This window comes from Salmo trutta, chromosome 18, assembly GCF_901001165.1.
Source record: "Salmo trutta chromosome 18, fSalTru1.1, whole genome shotgun sequence".
NCBI classification, from domain to species: Eukaryota; Metazoa; Chordata; class Actinopteri; order Salmoniformes; family Salmonidae; genus Salmo; species Salmo trutta.
Genome location: NC_042974.1, coordinates 14,364,951 through 14,388,345, shown reverse-complemented (window position 1 = coordinate 14,388,345; position 23,395 = coordinate 14,364,951). Strand labels below are relative to the sequence as shown.

Here is a 23,395-nt window from a genome sequence, read left to right as displayed (position 1 = left end):
GATAATTAAAAAAATGTATAATAATTGTAAAAAGTTCACATTTAGAGGCGATCGTTTGCAGGGTTTTCTCTTCCGGTTCATGAAAAGGGCAACAAACATAATCCGAACATTTTGTTACAAGCTACCCATGAACTTTTACCACAAAAGTCAAATCAGTTTTCCAAAAGTAACAAACACACTAGTACCTTAACAGATTAACAGATTATTACCAAGTAATTAGATACAGGTTTCAGGTGGATTCATTTGTACAGGTTTGTCCTAACATCATTGTAAACACAATATTATGATAAAAATGCTAGCGAGCAATGTGGATTTAGCATTAACTAGCTAGCTAGAAAATGCTAATTACACATTGCTAGCTAGCATGTTTTTCTGTAGCTAGCTAGCTAACAATGTGTATTATGACAGTCAGATATCTTTTGTTTTCGTTAGTAGCTAATGTTCATAGCACAGTTAAATTAATACATCAAATTGGTATAGAATCAGGACAAAATGGCTGTTGCCATAGCTTAACACACAGGGTGACGGGTTTTGTCCGGATACATGGCTGTTGTGTTGTGCTTGCTGACACTGTCATGTTGCTACCCTACTAACCGACTACAGAGCCTGCAGTCATGTCTGAAGAAGTGATCATCGTGGAGTGGGCAGAGACTGGTGCATCAGAAGAGGGATGTCAAGCCCAACTCATTACAGACAACGCCTCTGCAGGTGTGGTACTCAGGCTACAGTAGCCTAATTCAATCAGAGTTTCATATTGTGTTTGACATGTACTCCTGTGTCAGGAATGTTTGTCATGCACTCCTGTTTCTCACTGGATCTGTGTTGCCACAGTGTTGCCCGACAGCCTGGTCCAGAATATATTGGTGAACACTGTGGTACAAGGCCAAGAGGAGGATCATCCACTACCAAGTGACAACGGCAATGACCTCTGTGAGTGACAACAGATTCTGTGTACTCTGACTATCTTAAATTCAAAGGCCGTCAATGGTTTTTGCATGCATCTTTCAAATCATAGTTGCTTAGATCTACGGTTAGTAAGTGTAAGGCCTTGTTATGTCCAGTTTAGTTTACCACATGATTGTGTCATCTTACTTAGTTAGGCCTATCACTTTGTATTTTTATTTTTACAGATTGTGAGGAATGTCATGCCTCCTACAAAGACCAGTGTGATATCCAAGGTGGTCTGTCCTTCATGCTGGACTCTCCCACTCCAGTGGGCTTACCCCAGAGGGCCCTCCTCACCCTACCCCACGGGCTGGTGGTGGGCAGGTCCAGTATCCCTGGGGCAGGTCTGGGGGTTCTAAACCAAGGAGCAATTGTGGCCCCAGGAATGCACTTTGGCCCCTGTGAGGGGGAGGTGACTACCAGGGACAGCGCAGTAACAAGTGACTACTCCTGGGAAGTGAGTACTGATGGATGCTTTTTTCAAATTTTATTTATTTAAGATTTATTTAACCAGGCAAGTCAGCTAAGAACAAATTCTTATTTACAATGACGGCCTACCAAAAGGCCTCCTGTGGGGACGAGGGCTGGGATTAAAAATAAAATAAAAATATAGGACAAAACACACATCCACAACAAGAGAGACACCACAACACTACATGAAGGGTTGAGTCGTGCTTAAGAACAACCCTTAGCCGTGTATATAGGCCATATACCACACCCCCTCTGGTCTTATTGCTTAAGTATATTGAGTGAGTTAACTTCAACTGTGCCTCCAAATCTTTTTGAAAATCGTAGCATATGTACCTGCAATTCTACATCACAAACATTGTAATATCGGCAGCTTCACCCGGGACATCCATCATCTTTCTGCCACAGCACTGAACCACAGCAGATTGAAGCTTGTGATTGGTTTAGTAAGGGACCGGGACCAAGGCGATTGGATGCGTTTGTAAAGAAATGCCCCTTATGATTAGAGTGGACTGCAGACTGGACAGCCACGTTCATTCTACACGCTGATCAAAGTCTATGAACTCAATTGTCAAAAGAGCATCACAGCAACTTGAGTGCTGTTTTGTAAACATAAACGTCAAGAAATACATTTGGTTCACACCTGTCCCAGAATGCTTCCTTATGACAGCATGTGATAATAGGCTATAGCATACTACTACTGATTTTAATATGGGGTTGGGTGGTATCCAAGGGATCCTGAGTGGCGCAGCAGTCTAAAGCACTAGAGGCGTCACTACAGACCCAGGTTCGATATTTGTTCTTAACTGACTTGCCTAGTTAAATAAAGGTTAAAAAAATTAAATAAATCCAGATTTTCATATCGTTATACCGTCCTTGTCTCATGCCGGGATTTATGGTATGAGACAAAAAAAAGGGATATTGGGCGTCTATTACCAGAACGCTACCAAACTTATCACAAGTAATAGCACATTTCCAAGGAGGCTGCTAGCTAAATATGCTAAAGAACGAAAACGAAAATAAACAAATTGCATAAACAGGCAATCCAGCTACCGAATGTCATTTTTGGTGAGTCTGGACATTTTGCAAGCAAAATGGGAACGAGAGACACTGCAAATGAACAAGGTTTTGACGCATGCTGGTCTGAAGGAAGAACAGTACTGGCTCTGGAGCAGCATATGTACAAGCTGTGTCTGTGTGTAGTCTAGAGTTGCTAGGGTAACTGGCCTGCCTGCTCTGCTCGGAGAAGATGGGGGAGGAGCAGACCAGCCAAGAACTAATAGGAGAAGATGGGGGAGGAGCAAACAGGGCGAGAACTGAGAATAAAAAAACTCTAGGAAATCAAAAGATAACTCATCCAAAGGGCTTTGACTTCTCAAACATGGCAGAAAGCTAACACAATATGATGCCCCATCACCTTATTAATTCAGCCACTTACTTAGATACAGTGAGGGGGAAAAAGTATTTGATCCCCTGCTGATTTTGTACATTTGCCCACTGACAAAGAAATAATCAGTCTATAATTTTAATGGTAGGTTTATTTGAACAGTGAGAGACAGAATAACAACAACAAAAATCCAGAAAAACGCATGTCAAAAATGTTATAAATTGATTTGCATTTCAATGAGGGAAAAAAGTATTTGACCCCTCTGCAAAACATGGCTTAGTTCTTGGTGGCAAAACCCTTGTTGGCAATCACAGAGGTCAGATGTTTCTTGTAGTTGGCCACCAGGTTTGCACACATCTCAGGAGGGATTTTGTCTCACTCCTCTTTGCAGATCTTCTCCAAGTCATTAAGGTGTCGAGGCTGACGTTTGGCAACTCGAACCTTCAGCTCCCTCCACAGATTTTCTATGGGATTAAGGTCTGGAGACTGGCTAGGCCACTGTGCTTCTTCTTGAGCCACTCCTTTGGTGCTTGGCCGTGTGTTTTGGGTCATTGTCATGCTGGAATACCCATCCACGACCCATTTTCAATGCCCTGGCTGAGGGAAGGAGGTTCTCACCCAAGATTTGACGGTACATGGCCCCGTCCATCGTCCCTTTGATGCGGTGAAGTTGTCCTGTCCCCTTAGCAGAAAAACACCCCCAAAGCATAATGTTTCCACCTCCATGTTTGACGGTGGGGATGGTGTTCTTGGGGTCATAGGCAGCATTCCTCCTCCTCCAAACACGGCGAGTTGAGTTGATGCCAAAGAGCTCCATTTTGGTCTCATCTGACCACAACACTTTCACCCAGTTGTCCTCTGAATCATTCAGATGTTCATTGGCAAACTTCAGATGGGCATGTGTATTTGCTTTGTTGAGCAGGGGGACCTTGTGGGCGCTGCAGGATTTCAGTCCTTCACGGCGTAGTGTGTTACCAATTGTTTTCTTGGTGACTGTGGTCCCAGCTGCCTTGAGATCATTGACAAGATCCTCCCGTGTAGTTCTGGACTGATTCCTCACCGTTCTCATGATCATTGCAACTCCACGAGGTGAGATCTTGCATGGAGCCCCAGGCCGAGGGAGATTGACAGTTCTTTTGTGTTTCTTCCATTTGCGAATAATCACACCAACTGTTGTCACCTTTTCACCAAGCTGCTTGGCGATGATCTTGTAGCCCATTCCAGCCTTGTGTAGGTCTACAATCTTGTCCCTGACATCCTTGGAGAGCTCTTTGGTCTTGGCCATAGTGGAGAGTTTGGAATCTGATTGATTGATTGCTTCTGTGGACAGGTGTCTTTTATACAGGTAACAAACTGAGATTAGGAGCACTCCCTTTAAGAGTGTGCTCCTAATCTCAGCTCGTTACCTGTATAAAAGACACCTGGGAGCCAGAAATCTTTCTGATTGAGAGGGGGTCAAATGCTTATTTCCTCATTAAAATGCAAATTAATTTATAACATTTTTGACATGCGTTTTTCCGGATTTTTTTGTTGTTATTCTGTCTCTCACTGTTCAAATAAACCTACCATTAAAATTATAGACTGATAATTTCTTTGTCAGTGGGCAAACGTACAAAATCAGCAGGGGATCAAATACTTTTTTCCCTCACTGTAACTAGCCAATTAAACTTAGGGGTTAAAGCACAATTCTTAATTTTTTACGGAGGACAAAAATTCAATGCATAACAAATATCTTGCTGTGTTTTGTAAACGCAGATGTAAAATACTTTTATTGTAATTTCTCCTCAGCATCAGACTAATTTTGTGCTTAAGTTGCACTTCTCCACTCAGATGAGAGTTCACGACCATGCTCTGACTGATGTATATCTACTTTTCTCCAGTGCTTTTCTCAGTCTAGCCAGCTTACATTTCTCTGATAAAATGCAAGATTAACTTTTAAGAAAAACATTAGAAAATGTACCTTACATTGTTTTCTATGATAAACATTAGAAATATGATGGCCATGCATCATTTTTGCCCCAAAAAAGACCTTGCTTTTTAATTGTATGCTCACTTAGTGCCTATGTAGGGAATGCGGTGCCATTTGGGACAGAACACTGTTCTGGAGCATTGTCTCTATGCTCTATCTATATGAGCATGGTCAGCTGACATTTTTTGTCCGTATTGTTCTGTTTAAAGCGCTTGTCTCTTTTCAGGTCTGGAACAGTAAGGGTGAATCTGAGTACATTGATTCTGCAAGAGACACTCATTCCAACTGGATGAGGTAACTTGTGTTGTAGAACGTACCTTATTTTACACTGCATCTGTCTGTTATGGAGTGCTTAGTCCCATTGCACTCTCTCTCATCTCTCTTTTAGGTATGTTAATTGTGCTCGTAATGTAGAGGAGGGTAATCTCATAGCACTCCAGTACAGGGGGACTGTTTTCTTCCACTGCTGCCGCTCCATCCTCCCAGGAGATGAGCTCCTGTTTTGGCCTGGGGGGCGATTCATCGACAGGTTTAGGGACCCTTCTGACCAAATCTGGCTCCGAAAGAGCACCCCTTCAGGTACTTATCCCCAGTGTCTTTTTACAACCTTGCTCTGGCATTAGGCGTCTCGAAGTCTTCTGTGAGGGTGTATAAGGGATAATAATACATTTCTCCAAAAAGTTGAAAGAATGTCACTTTAGTTTAATAAGACCTAACTTTTTCTTCTTCTTTTCTCTCCGTTTTAGAGGTTAATACAGATTTATCGTCTCAGGTTTTCCTCTGCTGTCAGTGCCAGCTTTCTTTCACCACTGAGACCTACATCCAAAGACATAAAGAGCAATTACACCCTCTGGACCTATCACCTGCGTCTGCACTGAGTGAGCTTGAAAATCACCTTTCTAACAGTAACATGAACCCAGACCCTATGTTGTCCTCTGTCCGTGAGTTGAGCTACCGGTGCCCTCAGCGTCCTAAGAGTTTTAAGCAGAAGGGCCACGTCCAGAGAACCATGCGAGCTGTCCACTCCAACGTCAGACCCTTCTGCTGCCCCCAGTGCAGGAAGTGTTTCGCTCAGGGGTATGACCTGGCAAGTCACCAGCTACGAGTTCACGGAAGGAAGAAGAAGCCAGGAGTGGTAGAGGTCAGAGGTGAGGAGGTCAGAGGTGAGAGTTCGCTCCCGCGTCCTTCTGACAGCACCTGGGAACCCGAGCCTCTGTCCAATGATCAACCTACAGAGACCCAGACAGGAAGAGCTTCCTCACAGAGACTGAGGTACCTCAGGGTAAAGTTCACCAGGAACTCTAAAGCCAAAACTAAGGCAAACACACCGAAACAAAGAGAAACCAGTACCAAGAAGAGGTTCCATTCAGATCCCAATCCAGATGCTCTGGACATGGAGGAGGAGAGGAGAGAGGCTGTAGGAGAGGCCCAGTACAGCTGCACTGATTGTCAAAGAACCTTCGGCAACCCAGAGTCCCTTAAAGCCCATCAGTGCATCCGGGTCGTAGTTGGGCCACCGCCGTACTCTTGCTCTACATGCAGGGTTACCTTCAAACGGTACACCACCCTGAAGAAGCACAAGGTCAACAAGCACCCGAAGGAAAATATGCTTTATTGCTGCACCCACTGTGGAAGGTTCTTCAGTCAGGCTGCCGGTCTACAGCACCACCTGGATGCAGAAGTATGTAAGGACATCCAGCTGAGCTCTAAAGCTGTCCCTTGCTCCTACTGCCAGTTCTCCTTCACCGAGGAGAGGTACCTCCGGAAGCACGTTAAGAGACACCACCCTGATGAGCATGTCTCTCAGGCCACAGGCCTGGGCTCAGGGCTAATTCAGTCGGAGCAGAAGGCCGGAGAGGCAGGAGAAGTCCACCTGTGCTTGCAGTGTGGAAAGAGCTACGAGCACGTTCAAAGGTTCAAAGCTCACCGGTGTTTCCAGTCAGACGCAGCCAAACTGCACTTGTGCAATGACTGTGGGAAAGGTTTCTCTTGTTTCTACAGCCTTAAGCAGCATCAGCGGATTCACACGGGAGAGAAGCCATACCGCTGCTCTTACTGTGAGAAGTGTTTTAGCCACTCTGGACATCTGAATGTGCACGTGAGGATACACACAGGGGAGAAATCTTTCCTGTGTACTGAGTGTGGAGAGAGTTTTCGTCAGTCTGGGGATCTGAAGCGCCATGAGAGAAAACACACTGGGGTGAAACCATGTACCTGTCCTGAATGTGGGAAAAGCTTCAGTCGACCTCAGAGTCTGAAAGCTCACCTGATGCTGCACAACGGAGAGAGACAGTACAAGTGTGATCAGTGTGGGAAAAGTTTTTCACGAAATTATCACCTGACGAGACACCATGAAAAGACACACTCATAATTTGGTTGCACCACACACACACTATTGACTATTGTGTTTCTTTGAAAACACTTGGTTAAGTTGATACATACCCATTGCAACATTCACAGCTGAGAATACCAGTACATTTTACAACACTTCATGTAAAATAATGTGATTTTTGTTCATACTTTGGTTTTCAAAGAAAATAATGTGTTAAAAACACTACAAATCCTTACACCATGGCAACCCTGTCTCCCTACAAGCTATGGGTATTGATCATGTTCCGGTCTCAATTAGCTATGTCTAGACTGTTGTGGTCCATTTTTGCTGTGTTCTAGTGTACTATAAAATAGATGGCTCTCCTATTCTTAACACCTAGCCCAGTCATATTCAAGGTTAGAACTACCTTTCTAGGGGTTCTGATGATTCTAGCCTTGAGATGCATTTTTGATAGCATATCTACAGTATTTCACTTTTTAATGTGTATAGTATTGTTTACTAGGTGTTGTCCAATGAATTCTGTAACCACTCCCTCTTCAAATCAGGGTTGATTGGAAAAAGCTGTTCAAAATAGGACATTGCATTGTCATATCTTTGTACTCCCTGACGAAGGCGTCAGAGTTTGTAAACTGTTTCCATTGAACATGCCATACAAATAAAGGCTTTTTAATTAATTATATGAGGAGTGCCTTGGTCTTCCTTTCTTTTTGATGACCAATGTGTTTATTATTCATAATATGCCATTTCCAATTTAGAGTAGAATATAGCTCTATTGTCCCTGGAGTATAATTCAGTTTGTGATCTGAAGATGAGGGAAATGTAAAATGGAAGAAGTTATAAAAAAAATAACTGACTTCAGTATCACAGTTCACCATTTATTGCACAAAACAATGCAAAGCATGTTCCCTGTCCAAGCCTAAAATCTGATGAAAACACTCGAAACATGCCCATGAGATACAGTATGTGTTCATTTGATAACATTATCTAACACTGTCTTCATGAAATCCCCCAGGTCTAGCCTCTGAAATTCATTCCTCCTTTCATCAACACTTGTTTCTTTGCATTGCTTTTCTCCAATACCTCACATATGATGTTTACGAGGAGGAATGTTTCATCACCTTCAAAGTCCATGGTTGTGTTCACGATGGACAAGTTCACGACGCCTCGTCCCTCTGTTTCAGTCACCAGTTCTTGTGTCTGCCATTCAGTCGGTGTTGAATACATCTTTGATAACATTCACAATAAAAAATAAAAAAAACGATAAGATTCCAATCATGTCATGTCCCTTTGTGGTACAGCACATATGGAGTTATGTAAGTTTAGTTAGTTGAATAAGAAAGGGGTTATTACTGAAGGTTTAGTATACTCTCACTGATTCCCATCAGTAGCCATTACTGGGTAGCGGAGTTGACTAACAATACACATACTGTATGGCTGTGGCAGCAGTTGACTGTTTGAAGTGTCAAACTCCTGCAAAAGTTGGATTCCTGATGTAATTGTAGGAGATAGCCCACCTCTTGCCACTTTCATTCCAGTGAAGCCCCAAACGTTCAATCAAGCTACGCTACCGTTCAAATGTTTGGGATGACTTAGAAATGTCGTTTTTGAAAGAAAAGCTATTTTTTTGTCTATTAAAATAACATCATATTGATCCGAAATATTACTATTGTAGCTGGAAACGGAAGATTTTTTATGGAATATTTTCAAAGGCGTACAGAGGCCCATTATCAGCAACCTGTGTTCCAATGGCATGTTGTGTTAGCTAGGCAGAGTTGCAAAGAAAAAGCCATATCTCAGACTGGCCAATATAAATAAAAGATTAAGATGGGCAAATGAACACAGACACTGGACAGAGGAACTCTGCCTAGAAGGCAAGCATCCCGGAGTCGCCTCTTCACTGTTGATGTTGAGACTGGTGTTTTGTGGGCACTATTTAATGAAGCTGCCAGTTAAGGACTTGTGAGGCGTCTGTTTCTCAAGCTAGACACTCTAATGTACTTGTCCTCTTGCTCAGTTGTGCACCGGGGCCTCCCACTCCTCTTTCTATTCTGGTAAGAGAGAGTTTGTGCTGTTCTGTGAAGGGAGTAGTACACAGCGTTGTACGAGATCTTCAGTTTCTTGGCAATTTCTCGCATGGAACAGCCTTCATTTCTTAGAAGAAGAATAGACTGATGAGTTTCAGAAGAAAGTTCTTTGTTTCTGGCCATTTTGAGCCTCTAATCGAACCCACAAATTCTGATGCTCCAGATACTCAACTAGTCTAAAGAAGCCCAGTTGTATTGCTTCTTTAACCAGCACAACAGTTTTCAGCTGTGCTAACATAATTGCAAAAGGGTTTTCTAATGAAGAAATTAGCCTTTTAAAATGATAAACCTGGATTAGCTAACACATTGTGCCATTGGAACACAGGAGTGATGGTTGCTGATAATGGGCCTCTGTACGCCTATGCAGATATTCCATTAACAATCAGCCGTTTCCAGCTACAATAGTAATTTACAACATTAGCAATGTCTACACTGTATTTCTGATCAATTTGATGTTATTTTAATGGACAAAAAAAATGTGCTCTTCTTTCAAAAACAAGGGCATTTCTAAGTGACCCCAAACCTTTGAACGGTAGTGTATGTCTTCTCCAGTGTGGACATTTGACTAGTTACACATCTTCCTCAGTCACATAAGCACCAACTGTTGACTCCATTATGTCATACTGTATATGTTAAATGTTATACATATATTAATAAAAATACAAAGCAAACTTTTGTTTTATAAACCACATACAGTATTACAGCTGTACAATGACAATCCAGAAAATGAAACGGCACTTACAAAATAGGCAAATAAAAGAAAGAAATTTGATTTGTTTTGGCAATTGAAATCAAAAGCCCGGTCTTCTAATTCACCCAAAAACACGATTTGTGATCAAATTGTAAAATACTGAACACTGGGAATGAAAAGTTAGGAACAGCAACGGTTAGAGCTCCATGGACGTTCTTGTCAGTATTTTGGAATGTTAAGAAAATGGTTGATTAAACTGTCAGACAAACCAGTAGTTATTGGCAATATTACCAGCTGGGAAATCTAAAAACAAAACGGGATTGAAAGAGTTGTTACATAAAGAGATGACATAAAGAAATACAAAGCCTGAGGGTACCTGTTTTCGACCGCAAACCAGGCTAAAGTTTGAGACAAGAAATACCATGGGTCCACTGCAAGTACAATAACACTATCCTCGTATTCACTTCTGGAAATTCTTGAAGAGACTCTTAGAAAACAAGGCTTTTATAAAGGTTCAGATTTCAGTTCCTCAACCCTGCATTCCAGATCTGCTACCTGCAAACAAACACAGAAAGTTATGGTCACGTTTGTGTATTATAGATGATGGACTACTAGAAACTTGAATTGTTACCATAATACATTCAATCAAGTTTCTCAATCACAAAGTTGTCTGCAACTGCCAACGTTCTGTGTAATCAATGGTCTCCCTGATGGCTGCACACGATGACATTTATAATATAATAATAATATATGCCATTTAACAGACAGTTTTATCCAAAGCGACTTACAGTCATGCGTGCATATATTTTTCATATCGGTGACCCCAGCGGGAATCAAACCCAGGAACCACTCATACAACCATCAGTCTCCACTATTACCTGTTCATGGAGCTGTCCTGACTCCTCCCTCAGTGATGCCTCGGCCCCGTCCTGAAGACAGCGCTGAGTCTCCTTCTTCAGGTACTCAATCTCCCTGGAGAAGAGCCATCACAGAGACACCAATCACACCACTCTAAAACCACTTGCATTTCCACTGTAATGAATGAGCTCTGAGAAAAGCCTTGGGGCTAAAACATTGGAAACATTGTCGCAGACTGAACAAGTTCTACTTTCTTTTCTATTATTCACTGTAATTAACATACAACCTTACCACACTCTCAATGCAATGTGTGTGTGTGTCCCGGCCTTACTTCTGCTGGTACTCCTTGATGAGGCGCTTGGCCTTGCTGTACTTGCGCTCCAGAGCCTGGTACTGGGCCTGGGTCTCCTTCAGGTGCTCGTCCACAGCCTGACACAGACTCTGGGCCTCCATCCAGTAACCCTCCAGCTTCTCCATGCGCTCCTTGTTCTCCTGCAGGGTCTGCTCCAACTGGGTCTTGTCCACACGCCAGCGCTGCTTGTCCTGCTTTGCATGGTTCAGCTGGGAGTGTGGAGAAGCACACAAACACACACATGCACATGTACACAAACAGACAGGCAGGGGATGAAAACTGTAAAGGCCACTGTATATCAACTGGCCATATTTACAATTAAACATTAGGAAATAATAAGAATGACATAATATAACAACCTTTTTTTTCAGCTGTTGGATCTCTGCCTGTGTTACAGCATGCTTTATGTGAAGCTGAGGAGAGCGAGAGAGAGAGAGAGAAAGAGAAAGAGAGAGAGAGAGAGAGAGAGAGAGAGAGAGAGAGAGAGAGAGAGAGAGAGAGAGAGAGAGAGAGAGAGACAGAGAGAGAGTGAGAGAGACAGACAGAGGGAGAGAAAGAGAGAGAGGTGGAGAGAGAGAGTAAGTCAGTAAGTAAGTAGTGCACTACATAAGGAATAGAGTGACGCAGGCCTTTTCTTTAACTTTGTCTTCTCTCACTTCCTGGTACTTATGGGCCAGCTTCTCAGGGTCCGTCTCCAGTGGGGAGATGTCCTCGTTCTCAGCCAGTTCAAACACCTCGATGGCAGAGGGATGCGTGGGGCTGACCTCCTCCTCGTCATCCTCCTCCTCGTCAGTACCATATTCGCCACCCTGGGGGAAGAGCGGACAGGTGAGCCTGAAGTCTCGATTGGGTCTGGGGTTTCTCACAATGCCTCCAGGTTTTGAGACGGCCAAAGGTTCAATATAGTTCCATCTGTCCATCCATCCATCCATCCCATAGCATTTTTATAATTGCCTGTGACTGCTGCCTCTACAAGAGCTTCATGGTTGGTTCTCTATTGGTATGGAGACTGGCCACTAGATGGCATATAACACCAGTGAAGCGGGTCCCTAGATAGGGGGTGAGAACACACCAGAACTAAACCTCAGCCATAATGCTATCATTCTGCATGTCATTGTAATAAGATGGAGAATATAAGAATGTCCTGCATCCTCATAGGATTTTGATTGCATAGAGGTCATCCTCGTTGTGATAGGTGATGACATTTACAATTGAGTCATTTAGCAGACACTCTTATCCAGAGCAACTTAGTGATTCATCTTAAGATAGCTAGGTGAGACATCAACACATCAGAAGCGTACCAAGTACATTTTCCCTCAACAAAGTACTCATCAGCAAAGTCAGAGCTAGTAGGAAAAGACAAGTGCCTTTTTGAGGGGGAAGTGGGCATCTGGGGCACCGTGAAAGTTATTTAAGATACTTTTCAATAAGGTTTCAGACGTTTTCAGAAGATGGACAGGGACTCCGCTGTCCTGACTTTAGTGGGAAGCTGGTTTCACGATCGGGGTGCAAGGATAGAGAAGAGCTTGACTTTAGGGGGAAGCTGCTATTGGGGTGCCAGGACAGAGAAGGGCTTGCCTTTTGGGAGAAGCTTTTTCAACCAATAAGGTGCCAGGACAGAGAAGAGCTTGACTTTAGGGGGAAGCTGGTATTGGGATGCCAGAAGAGAGCTTGACTTTAGGGAGAAGCTGTTTCCACCATTGGGGTGCCAGGATAGAGAATAGCTTGACTGTAGGGGGAAGCTGGTATTGGGGTGCCAGGACAGAGAAGCGCTTGACTGTAGGGGGAAGCTGGTATTGGGGTGCCAGGACAGAGAAGAGCTTGACTGTAGGGGGAAGCTGGTATTGGGGTGCCAGGACAGAGAAGAGCTTGACTGTAGGGGGAAGCTGGTATTGGGGTGCCAGGACAGAGAAGAGCTTGACTGTAGGGGGAAGCTGGTATTGGGGTGCCAGGACAGAGAAGAGCTTGACTGTAGGGGGAAGCTGGTATTGGGGTGCCAGGACAGAGAAGAGCTTGACTGTAGGGGGAAGCTGGTATTGGGGTGCCAGGACAGAGAAGAGCTTGACTGTAGGGGGAAGCTGGTATTGGGGTGCCAGGACAGAGAAGAGCTTGACTGTAGGGGGAAGCTGGTATTGGGGTGCCAGGACAGAGAAGAGCTTGACTGTAGGGGGAAGCTGGTATTGGGGTGCCAGGACAGAGAAGAGCTTGACTTTAGGGGGAAGCTGGTATTGGGGTGCCAGGACAGAGAAGCGCTTGACTGTAGGGGGAAGCTGGTATTGGGGTGCCAGGACAGAGAAGCGCTTGACTGTAGGGGGAAGCTGGTATTGGGGTGCCAGGACAGAGAAGAGATAGACTGTAGGGGGAAGCTGGTATTGGGGTGCCAGGACAGAGAAGAGATAGACTGTAGGAGGAAGCTGGTATTGGGGTGCCAGGACAGAGAAGCGCTTGACTGTAGGGGGAAGCTGGTATTGGGGTACCAGGACAGAGAAGCGCTTGACTATAGGGGGAAGCTGGTATTGGGGTACCAGGACAGAGAAGAGATAGACTTTAGGGGGAAGCTGGTATTGGGGTACCAGGACAGAGAAGAGATAGACTTTAGGGGGAAGCTGGTTCCACCATTGGGGTACCAGGACAGAGAAGAGCTTGGACTGGGCTGATGACCTGAACCAATTGGGGGTTGGAAGTCCTATAAAATGTCTACCCCAACAACCCAGAGAGAAGTGGCCAGAACGTTATAAACAGATTAAAAAAGGAGTCCTAGGGGGACATCATTTCATTTATCTTATTTGACCTAGGCTCTCTGAACTGACCTGTTGGTGTGCATCAAAAATGGCACCCTATTGTCTATATAGTGTACTACTTTTGACCAGAGTCCATAGGAAGAATAGTGTATTTTGGGAAGCAGACTTGTGTTTATACTGTCTGCAGGCTACACTGAACAGTAACAGCGTACCTATGGACACACGCCCATTCAGCTCACTCAATACAGGCACCGGCTTTGGGTCCCTTCTGACAAAGATGCGATTGGCACACATATCTTAATCCTAAAGCTGAGGGGAAAAGAGAACACACAAAGGCAACGATTGACCTAAAAAGCTTCATAGTCATTTGAAAAATTCAAATAGTGACCAGGCTTCCATTTCTGTCTCTAAACTGGCCGTGTTCAGGGTCGTGTTCTTTTGGGCAAAAACCTTTTCAACATAAAACAACATCTGTTTTCTTATTGGACTAGTCTTTCTGTCCATCTGTACTGTACCTCTTGGTTGTCCGTTCACCGGCTAATTTGGTTGTGGACCTACCTATGCTGGATATAGACTAGTTGTAGACTGGTTGGAGACTGGTTGGAGACTGATTGGAGACTGGTTGGAGACTGGTTGGAGACTGGTTGGAGACTTACCTCTTGGTCCTCCATGTACTGGCTGTAGCGTTGTTCCATCACCTCTCTCTGCCAGCGCTCCTGTTCCAGGGTCTGTTGGATCAGCTGGGCCACCTCACTCTGTTCGCCCGGCTTCTCTCGACCAATCAGAAACCTGCATTACATTACACAGCTTTTGAAAATGTCTTCCTATGTGGACTGCAATAAGAGGAACCTCTATGATATGGTCCCTTAGCAAGAGGTTAAATAATTATATAGCCTGTTTCAACATTTAGATTATTTTGACTCAATATATGCTCTGTTTCTCAGTGTAACACCCTCCTCAGCTATGTAAAAAGAATCTGAGCAGTTCAGAATGAGTAGCCATAGTCAGTCAGTTATCAAGACCACCATAACAGACTTACAATTCCCTCTGCTAACTATCATGTAATTAAATGCTAACCAACACAGTTCCCATCCTCAGCCATCCATCCATTCCTCTGGCTGACATTTTTATGAATAGGACTGACCGCCTGACCACCTGCCTCAGCCCTTCCTTCCACGTCTACCCTGTTCTATAATTCATGAGCAATCTCTGAAGAGGGCTCTGATCTTCGACAAGTCACACAACACTAACAATTACACACGCACGCACACGCGCACACAGGAACACACACACACAGGAACACAGACACACCACACACCACACGCTAACAATTACCCCCATAGCTCCACTGACGACTAGTTCCTGAATAATGAATGAATGAGCCTATAGGACGACAAAGGAGTGTTGGGGATTGGGGAACTCTGGTGCCCCATTCAGTCAACCACAAATAGACCCCTCTGGCATTTCGGAATGATAATTGTGTTGATGCCTGCTGTGAGGATGATGGGGATGTTTTTATGCTCTGCTATGGTCCAAATGTAGAGTTTCAGCTTTGTCTGTGGTTCTGCTGTGGTCCTGTTGCTATATCTATGAAGGGAAGTGTTGGCTCTTCATCATACTATCATCATGGCCCTATTTGGCTTCTGATGACTACTCTGCGTGACCTGATCTATGCAGTATGTATGTGGGAGGATGTGATAACTGACTGACTATGGGTACTAGATTGAATATGGGTACTAGATCAGCTGCTAGATCGAATCCCCGAGCTGACAAGGTAAAAATCTGTTGTTCTGTCCCTGAACAAGGAAGTTAACTGATAACTGCCGTCATTGTAAATAAAAATGTGTTCTTAACTGACTTGCCTAGTTAAATAAAGGTTAAATAAATGATATCCTGAACTGCAGATTCTTCTTACATAGCTGAGGAGGGTAATACACTGAAAAACATGTCTCTCTCAGAGCATATAATGAGCCATTTTGACAGTCTCTCTAGAGTCTAAAGCTGCTGCAAACTAAGAAGAACATGTCTCCAGAAAACCTTAATGGTGTCTGACATCACGCTGTACAACACAAAGAAGAGATCAGACTTGATGAGCCCAACTTCATACAGGGCCAAGCAATTTAACCTGTCTGTCTGTATTCAAGTGTTTGAGAGTGACGTCCATCAAAACAACTCTATTCTTTTTCAGTAGCTCATTGTTTTAAAATTCCTTTAAAAGGTGCATTAGTTGGGCCCTGGTCAAAAGTAGTGCACTATAAAGGGAATAGGGTCATTTGGGATGAATCCCCAAAACCGTATCCTCACTTGACGGTGCCTGTGGTGTTCCTGAGGACGGAGGCAGCGAAGGTCTGGGTGACCCCCACCAGACTGGTCCCATCCACCTCCACTATCAGGTCATTCACCTGGATCCTGGATGGAGAAACACAAAGCAGCACAACAGCCTCAGTCAGGACTCGTATAACATGCTTACGTTTTCAGACATCTTTTATTTTATACAGGTTTGTCTCATTGAGATAGAAATCTATCTTGCAAGCGAGACATGCTCACACAAGGAACCATATCAAATCAGCTAGCTAGACCAAGATGTGAATACTACTACTAGATACACTAGTCTGGCTCATCTCAGATGGTTGATTGCTTCTTACATTATTAAATCATCATTAATCATTCAATTCAAGGACTAGCATTTCGTCCAATTATAAATTGGTTTAGACATGACTCTTCTGCTCCCTGGCTGAGAATAGAGATAAATATTATGGCTCCCATTGCCCTGGAAGAAGTGGTATTCATTTATCTCTTAAACCAGGGTTTCCCAATCTTTCCTAAATTGGCTCACCTGATTCAATTCATCAACTGGGTGGGAGGGGGACTGATAAGCAACCTCAGTTGCTGGGCGGGATGGGAAGGGGTGGGTGGCATGCTTTCTTCGGGTCAGGGAGGTGCGGTAGGGTAGATGAAGATGCGGGAGGGGGGGTTCTTGGCGGGGTGGGAAGGGCTGGGAAACATGGTTTCCAGTGGGTAGGGAGGATGCAGGCGTGTGGATGGGGACTGAGGGGGTTAAGGGAATGGTTTGGGGAGGGGGACTGAGGGTTTTGAGGGAATGGTTTGGGGAGGGGGACTGAGGGTGTTGAGGGAATGGGTTGGGGAGGGACTGAGGGTTTTGAGGGAATGGGTTGGGGGGGGACTGAGGGTTTTGAGGGAATGGGTTGGGGGGGGACTGAGGGTTTTGAGGGAATGGGTTGGGGAGGGGGACTGAGGGTTTTGAGGGAATGGGTTGGGGAGGGGGACTGAGGGTTTTGAGGGAATGGGTTGGGGGGGGACTGAGGGTTTTGAGGGAATGGGTTGGGGGGGGACTGAGGGTTTTGAGGGAATGGGTTGGGGGGGGACTGAGGGTTTTGAGGGAATGGGTTGGGGGGGGACTGAGGGTTTTGAGGGAATGGGTTGGGGAGGGGGACTGAGGGTTTTGAGGGAATGGGTTGGGGGGGGACTGAGGGTTTTGAGGGAATGGGTTGGGGAGGGGGACTGAGGGTTTTGAGGGAATGGGTTGGGGAGGGGGACTGAGGGTTTTGAGGGAATGGTTTGGGGAGGGGGACTGAGGGTTTTGAGGGAATGGGTTGGGGGGGGACTGAGGGTTTTGAGGGAATGGGTTGGGGAGGGGGACTGAGGGTTTTGAGGGAATGGTTTGGGGAGGGGGACTGAGGGTTTTGAGGGAATGGGTTGGGGAGGGGGACTGAGGGTTTTGAGGGAATGGGTTGGGGTGGGGGACTGAGGGTTTTGAGGGAATGGGTAAGGGGAGGGGGACTGAGGGGGTTGGGGGAATGGATTAGGGAGGGGGAGACTTTTTTTTCTTTATCTGTGTATGCATTATTTTTGTGTGTTTTTTGTTTTTGTGGCAGCCCACAGGTACAAGAAATACTGTTTGTGAATATATGAAATGCAAATATGATAACTGAATATAACTGAATTAAAATGACTTTCAATGTTAAACCTGTACCTGTAACCACCTTCTGAATAAATGACTAACTAAATTAAAAGTTGGTCACAAAAAAACTAAAAAAGATGATTAAATCATGCAGAACTTGTTCAGGTAAATCTGCCAGGAGTATAGATGGACAAGCCGTAGATGGAGAGGACACCATTTTGTGACATACCTGCCGTCCCGGTGCGCTGCTCCTTTATCGGTAACCGTCTTGACAAAGATGCCCAGTTTCTCCAGGCCCATGTCTGCCCCCGCCCCCATCCCAATGATACTGATACCTAGCCCATCACCATCTGAAGACACAGTGGATATAGGAGAAATACTGTGAGAAGAAAATACAATCATAGTTATCTTAATCCATGATGAAAATGAAATGCTCTTTTGTTTCATAATAGCTTTTCAAATCAATGTTTTCCTGTGACAGTCATTTTACCCTATGTTAACATCCTGTCAATGTGAAGATGGAGGGATTTAGAATTCCCTCTTCGGAGGAGGGATAACTGGAAGCCAGATGGAATGATTGAGAATTCCCATTTAGGAGGAGCGATAACTGGTTGGCAGATGGAGGGATTGAGAATTCCCTCTTGGGAGGAGGGACAACTGGAGGGAAGATGGAGGGATGATGGAGAAATGATGGATGGGTGCTAATGGGGATTGATTGTCTGATTGTCTCAAGAGAATGGAGATGGGGAACTCTTCTTTAGAGTACTGTGAAATATAAGTACTGTGAAGGGAGTTTTCTTGAATGGGCAATCTGGGAATGATCGTTGTTGTTATTCGAATCCCAGATTGACACATTAAGGATATGGGGATAACTGAATCCCAGATTGCCACATTATGGTTATGGGGATAACTGAATCCCAGATTGACACATTAAGGATATGGGGATAACTGAATCCCAGATTGCCACATTAAGGTTATGGTGATAACTGAATCCCAGATTGCCACATTAAGGTTATGGGGATAACTGAATCCCAGATTGCCACATTATGGTTATGGGGATAACTGAATCCCAGATTGACACATTAAGGATATGGGGATAACTGAATCCCAGATTGCCACATTAAGGTTATGGTGATAACTGAATCCCAGATTGCCACATTAAGGTTATGGTGATAACTGAATCCCAGATTGCCACATTATGGTTATGGGGATAACTGAATCCCAGATTGCCACATTAAGGTTATGGTGATAACTGAATCCCAGATTGACACATTAAGGTTATGGGGATAACTGAATCCCAGATTGACACATTAAGGATATGGGGATAACTGAATCCCAGATTGCCACATTATGGTTATGGGGATAACTGAATCCCAGATTGCCACATTAAGGTTATGGTGATAACTGAATCCCAGATTGCCACATTAAGGTTATGGTGATAACTGAATCCCAGATTGCCACATTATGGTTATGGGGATAACTGAATCCCAGATTGCCACATTAAGGTTATGGTGATAACTGAATCCCAGATTGCCACATTAAGGTTATGGGGATAACTGAATCCCAGATTGCCACATTATGGTTATGGGGATAACTGAATCCCAGATTGACACATTAAGGTTATGGTGATAACTGAATCCCAGATTGCCACATTATGGTTATGGGGATAACTGAATCCCAGATTGACACATTAAGGTTATGGTGATAACTGAATCCCAGATTGCCACATTATGGTTATGGGGATAACGGAATTCCGGATTAAAGTTATGAAGGTAACTGAATCCCAGATGAAGGTTATGGGGGTAATTTGGCTGAGGTGTACCTTTCTCCAGCGCAACGGGGAACAGATCGAGCCTCTCCACCCTCTTCTCCAGCTCGTACTCGGCAGATGCAGCCATGGGGTCCACGTCCTCGTTCCGACGGTCATAGTCCTCGTTGGGGTAGGTGGCAAACACCTGAGAGATGGACCGTTCACAATGAAGTTTATTACAAAACAGTTTATTCAGACTGATTTTACTTAGGCTAGGTGTCTGATTGATTGACTGATTGAGAAGTAGTTGCATGTTTATAATTCAGGATGTCTCTATCCATGTTGGAAGAAGGCCTTAGATCCAATATGTTCAGATGGGTGGGTGGAGGTGGGACAGAGGTGACAACATAGTGTTGTCTTTAGTGCATTACACTGACACGTCATTCACCTCTAATAATGAATACAAACCATTTCCATCACAAAATTTGCCTCAGTCAGAGCTTGCTTTAACTACCAAAGTGCTACTATATTTCGGTAACAGGCCTCAAATCAACCACAGTATAAAACAAAGCACCTCTCATAGAATAGATAGTGGCCCATTTCAGAGCAGAGATTCCCACATTGGCCCAGCTCCAACAGCATGGGTCCATCCCAGATGACACACTATTCCCTACATAGTGCACTGCTTTTGACCAGAGCCCTATAGGTGGTACACTTTATAGGGAATACGGTGCTATTTGGGACGTAGACCATGACAGTTTACATAAGCACCTTCAGCATGCTAATGCAGGCCTGGCCACTGCAGCTGCTACACACACACACAAGGAGAGTTGGAGCTGCCAACATGGCTTAACTGTAAAAGCCTCCTCTCCTTCACGGTCACTGCCACTCTCCTCTTTGGTCTTCCAGGGAGGGTTAATATCCCTCTTCCTCTCTGTTAAACTGTCTTTGTTAATACCCCTCTTCCTCTCTGTTAACCTGTCTTTATGTTAATATCCCTCTTCCTCCACGTTAAACTGTCTTTCTGTTAATACCCCTCTTCCTCTCTGTTAAACTGTCTTTATGTTAATATCCCTCTTCCTCTCTGTTAAACTGTCTTTATGTTAATATCCCTCTTCCTCCACGTTAAACTGTCTTTCTGTTAATACCCCTCTTCCTCCATTTTAAACTGTCTTTATGTTAATATCCCTCTTCCTCCACGTTAAACTGTCTTTGTTAATATCCCTCTTCCTCCATGTTAAACTGTCTTTCTGTTTATACCCCTCTTCCTCCACGTTAAACTGTCTTTCTGTTAATACCCCTCTTCCTCTCTGTTAAACTGTCTTTATGTTAATATCCCTCTTCCTCTCTGTTAACCTGTCTTTAGGTTAATATCCCTCTTCCTCCATGTTAAACTGTCTTTATGTTAATATCCCTCTTCCTCTCTGTTAAACTGTCTTTATGTTAATATCCCTCTTCCTCCATGTTAAACTGTCTTTATGTTAATATCCCTCTTCCTCCACGTTAAACTGTCTTTCTGTTAATACCCCTCTTCCTCTCTGTTAAACTGTCTTTCTGTTAATACCCCTCTTCCTCTCTGTTAAACTGTCTTTCTGTTAATACCCCTCTTCCTCTCTGTTAAACTGTCTTTATGTTAATATCCCTCTTCCTCCATGTTAAACTGTCTTTATGTTAATATCCCTCTTCCTCCATGTTAACCTGTCTTTATGTTAATATCCCTCTTCCTCCATTTTAAACTGTCTTTATGTTAATATCCCTCTTCCTCTCTGTTAAACTGTCTTTATGTTAATATCCCTCTTCCTCCATGTTAAACTGTCTTTATGTTAATATCCCTCTTCCTCCATTTTAAACTGTCTTTATGTTAATATCCCTCTTCCTCTCTGTTAAACTGTCTTTATGTTAATATCCCTCTTCCTCCATGTTAAACTGTCTTTATGTTAATATCCCTCTTCCTCTCTGTTAAACTGTCTTTATGTTAATATCCCTCTTCCTCCATGTTAAACTGTCTTTATGTTAATATCCCTCTTCCTCCATGTTAAACTGTCTTTATGTATGCCAGCTTTTCTCATTTTCTTACTCTAGATCTGTTTGTGCCTCAGAGTAGTCAGTACGGACATACACAATAGCATCTCTTTGCTTGATCAGCGCTGTCTAAATCACATGGTCTCTGTCTCCGTAGCAACCGCACAGTGAAGTGCTTGTCAGATTTGACATTGCCCCTATGATTCAATCAACCTCCCCCTGAGAGAAGTAGATAAGAGTATTATCTGTGTTTCCATACATCATTGAATACTGGGAAGGTTGAGGTGAGGCACATTTCTTTGACTGTGTTAAACTGTACCTAGGTCTGTGCCGTTGGATCAAACATTTTCCAATAGAACACTAGGAAGAGAAGGCCTTGCATCAAAGCAGCCATCGTACAGTACATACACTGTTGATGACACTGTTGATGACACTTCCCATGGCCATATAAATGCCAGCTCAGAACTATAGAGTCATGCGCACACGTGCACACACACACACGCACGCACGCACGCACGCACACACACACACACGGTCTTAATGGGTTGTGTGATTTAGGTTGCCTTTGTATTTAGGCGGACTAGGATAATATGGATTATAGGCAGACAAAAAATATGTTTCTCCTTCGTAATGGATGTAGCCTGGCATTAGCACAGGGGTATTCAAATCTTACCCTACGAGGTCCGGACTGGTATTCTGTTCTACCTGATAATTAACTACACCCCACCTGGTGTCCCAGGTCTAAATCCCTGATTAGAGGGGGAAAATAAAATAAACTAGTGGAACTGGCTTCGAGGTCCAGAGCTGAGTTTGAGGGCATTAGCACATCAACAGTTAAAACAACTGAAAGTGGTCCTACAAATCTGTCTTACTCTCTGTCACTGTGTGTGTCCAAAATAGCACCTTATTCCCTATATAGTGCACAACTTTTGACCAGAGCCCTGTCTGTTTGTGTCTGAAGCACCACCATAGCACTAGTAGACTTGGCACAAATGGAGTTCTCAATTGAATTCAAAAGTAGTGCACTACATAAAAAGTAGGTTGTAATTTGTGACTGTCTCACATGGAAGCTCGCTCCTTGAGTTGAATGATCAAGAGGCCACAGCTGGTGCGCCTTCCTGCCCCATTTCATGGCCTTGTGAACAGAGACCAGTGTATTAAAACATGTAGGAAACCCTACATCCAGATGTGTCTGTAATACCTGTCTGTGTTGGGCTTCAGCTTTGCACACTGACTGACAAGGCAAAAACACACACACACACACACACACACACACACCAATACTTTCTTCCTTCTCCAAAATCAAGAGATTTACTTCTTCCTTATATGGATTATCCCACTAAGGGTCAGACACACACTGATTATCTAACATGATGTCCTCATATCCTCCCTGCCTCCCTCCATCTCCCTCCATTCATCCATCCTGCCGTCTATCTCTTCCTCCCTCCCTCCATTCAATCAACCATCCATACCTCTCTCTCTTCCTCCGTCCCTTCCTCCCTCCATTCTGCCCTCTATCTCTTCCTCCCTCCCTTCATCTCCCTCCATTCATCCATCCTGCCCTCCATCTCTTCCTCCCTCCCTTCCTCCCTCCATCTCCCTCCATTCATCCATCCTGCCCTCCATCTCTTCCTCCCTCCCTTCCTCCCTCCATCTCCCTCCATTCATCCATCCTGCCCTCTATCGCTTCCTTCCTCCCTCCATTCAATCAACCATCCATACCTCTCTCTCTTCCTCCGTCCCTTCCTCCCTCCATCTCCCTCCATTCTGCCCTCTATCTCTTCCTCCCTCCCTTCATCTCCCTCCATTCATCCATCCTGCCCTCCATCTCTTCCTCCCTCCCTTCCTCCCTTCATCTCCCTCCATTCATCCAT

The 23,395-nt window shown here is 44.2% G+C and overlaps 2 protein-coding genes across 2 annotated transcripts in view; one reads left to right on the top strand and one right to left on the bottom strand.

The window, feature by feature from the left end:
• The first annotated feature begins 62 nt into the window (after window positions 1-62).
• On the top strand, window positions 63-7,780 carry LOC115152873 (histone-lysine N-methyltransferase PRDM9). Its single transcript, XM_029697763.1, has 7 exons — window positions 63-251; window positions 604-708; window positions 832-930; window positions 1,131-1,402; window positions 4,996-5,063; window positions 5,158-5,348; window positions 5,516-7,780. The coding sequence occupies exons 2-7, from the start codon at window positions 615-617 to the stop codon at window positions 7,138-7,140; spliced, it is 2,349 nt and encodes a 782-aa protein (XP_029553623.1). The 5' UTR covers window positions 63-251; window positions 604-614; the 3' UTR covers window positions 7,141-7,780.
• A 1,875-nt stretch (window positions 7,781-9,655) lies between these two features.
• Window positions 9,656-23,395, bottom strand: part of LOC115152872 (neurabin-2-like) — a 35,619-nt gene continuing 21,879 nt past the window's right edge. Inside the window, exons 2-10 of the mRNA XM_029697761.1 lie at window positions 19,572-19,704; window positions 17,979-18,099; window positions 16,132-16,236; window positions 14,484-14,616; window positions 11,743-11,895; window positions 11,446-11,499; window positions 11,066-11,295; window positions 10,755-10,848; window positions 9,656-10,431 (exon numbers count right to left, since the gene is read on the bottom strand). Coding sequence (XP_029553621.1) covers window positions 10,381-10,431; window positions 10,755-10,848; window positions 11,066-11,295; window positions 11,446-11,499; window positions 11,743-11,895; window positions 14,484-14,616; window positions 16,132-16,236; window positions 17,979-18,099; window positions 19,572-19,704 — 1,074 coding nt within the window. The 3' untranslated portion in view covers window positions 9,656-10,380. The remainder of the gene's footprint in view (window positions 10,432-10,754; window positions 10,849-11,065; window positions 11,296-11,445; window positions 11,500-11,742; window positions 11,896-14,483; window positions 14,617-16,131; window positions 16,237-17,978; window positions 18,100-19,571; window positions 19,705-23,395) is intronic.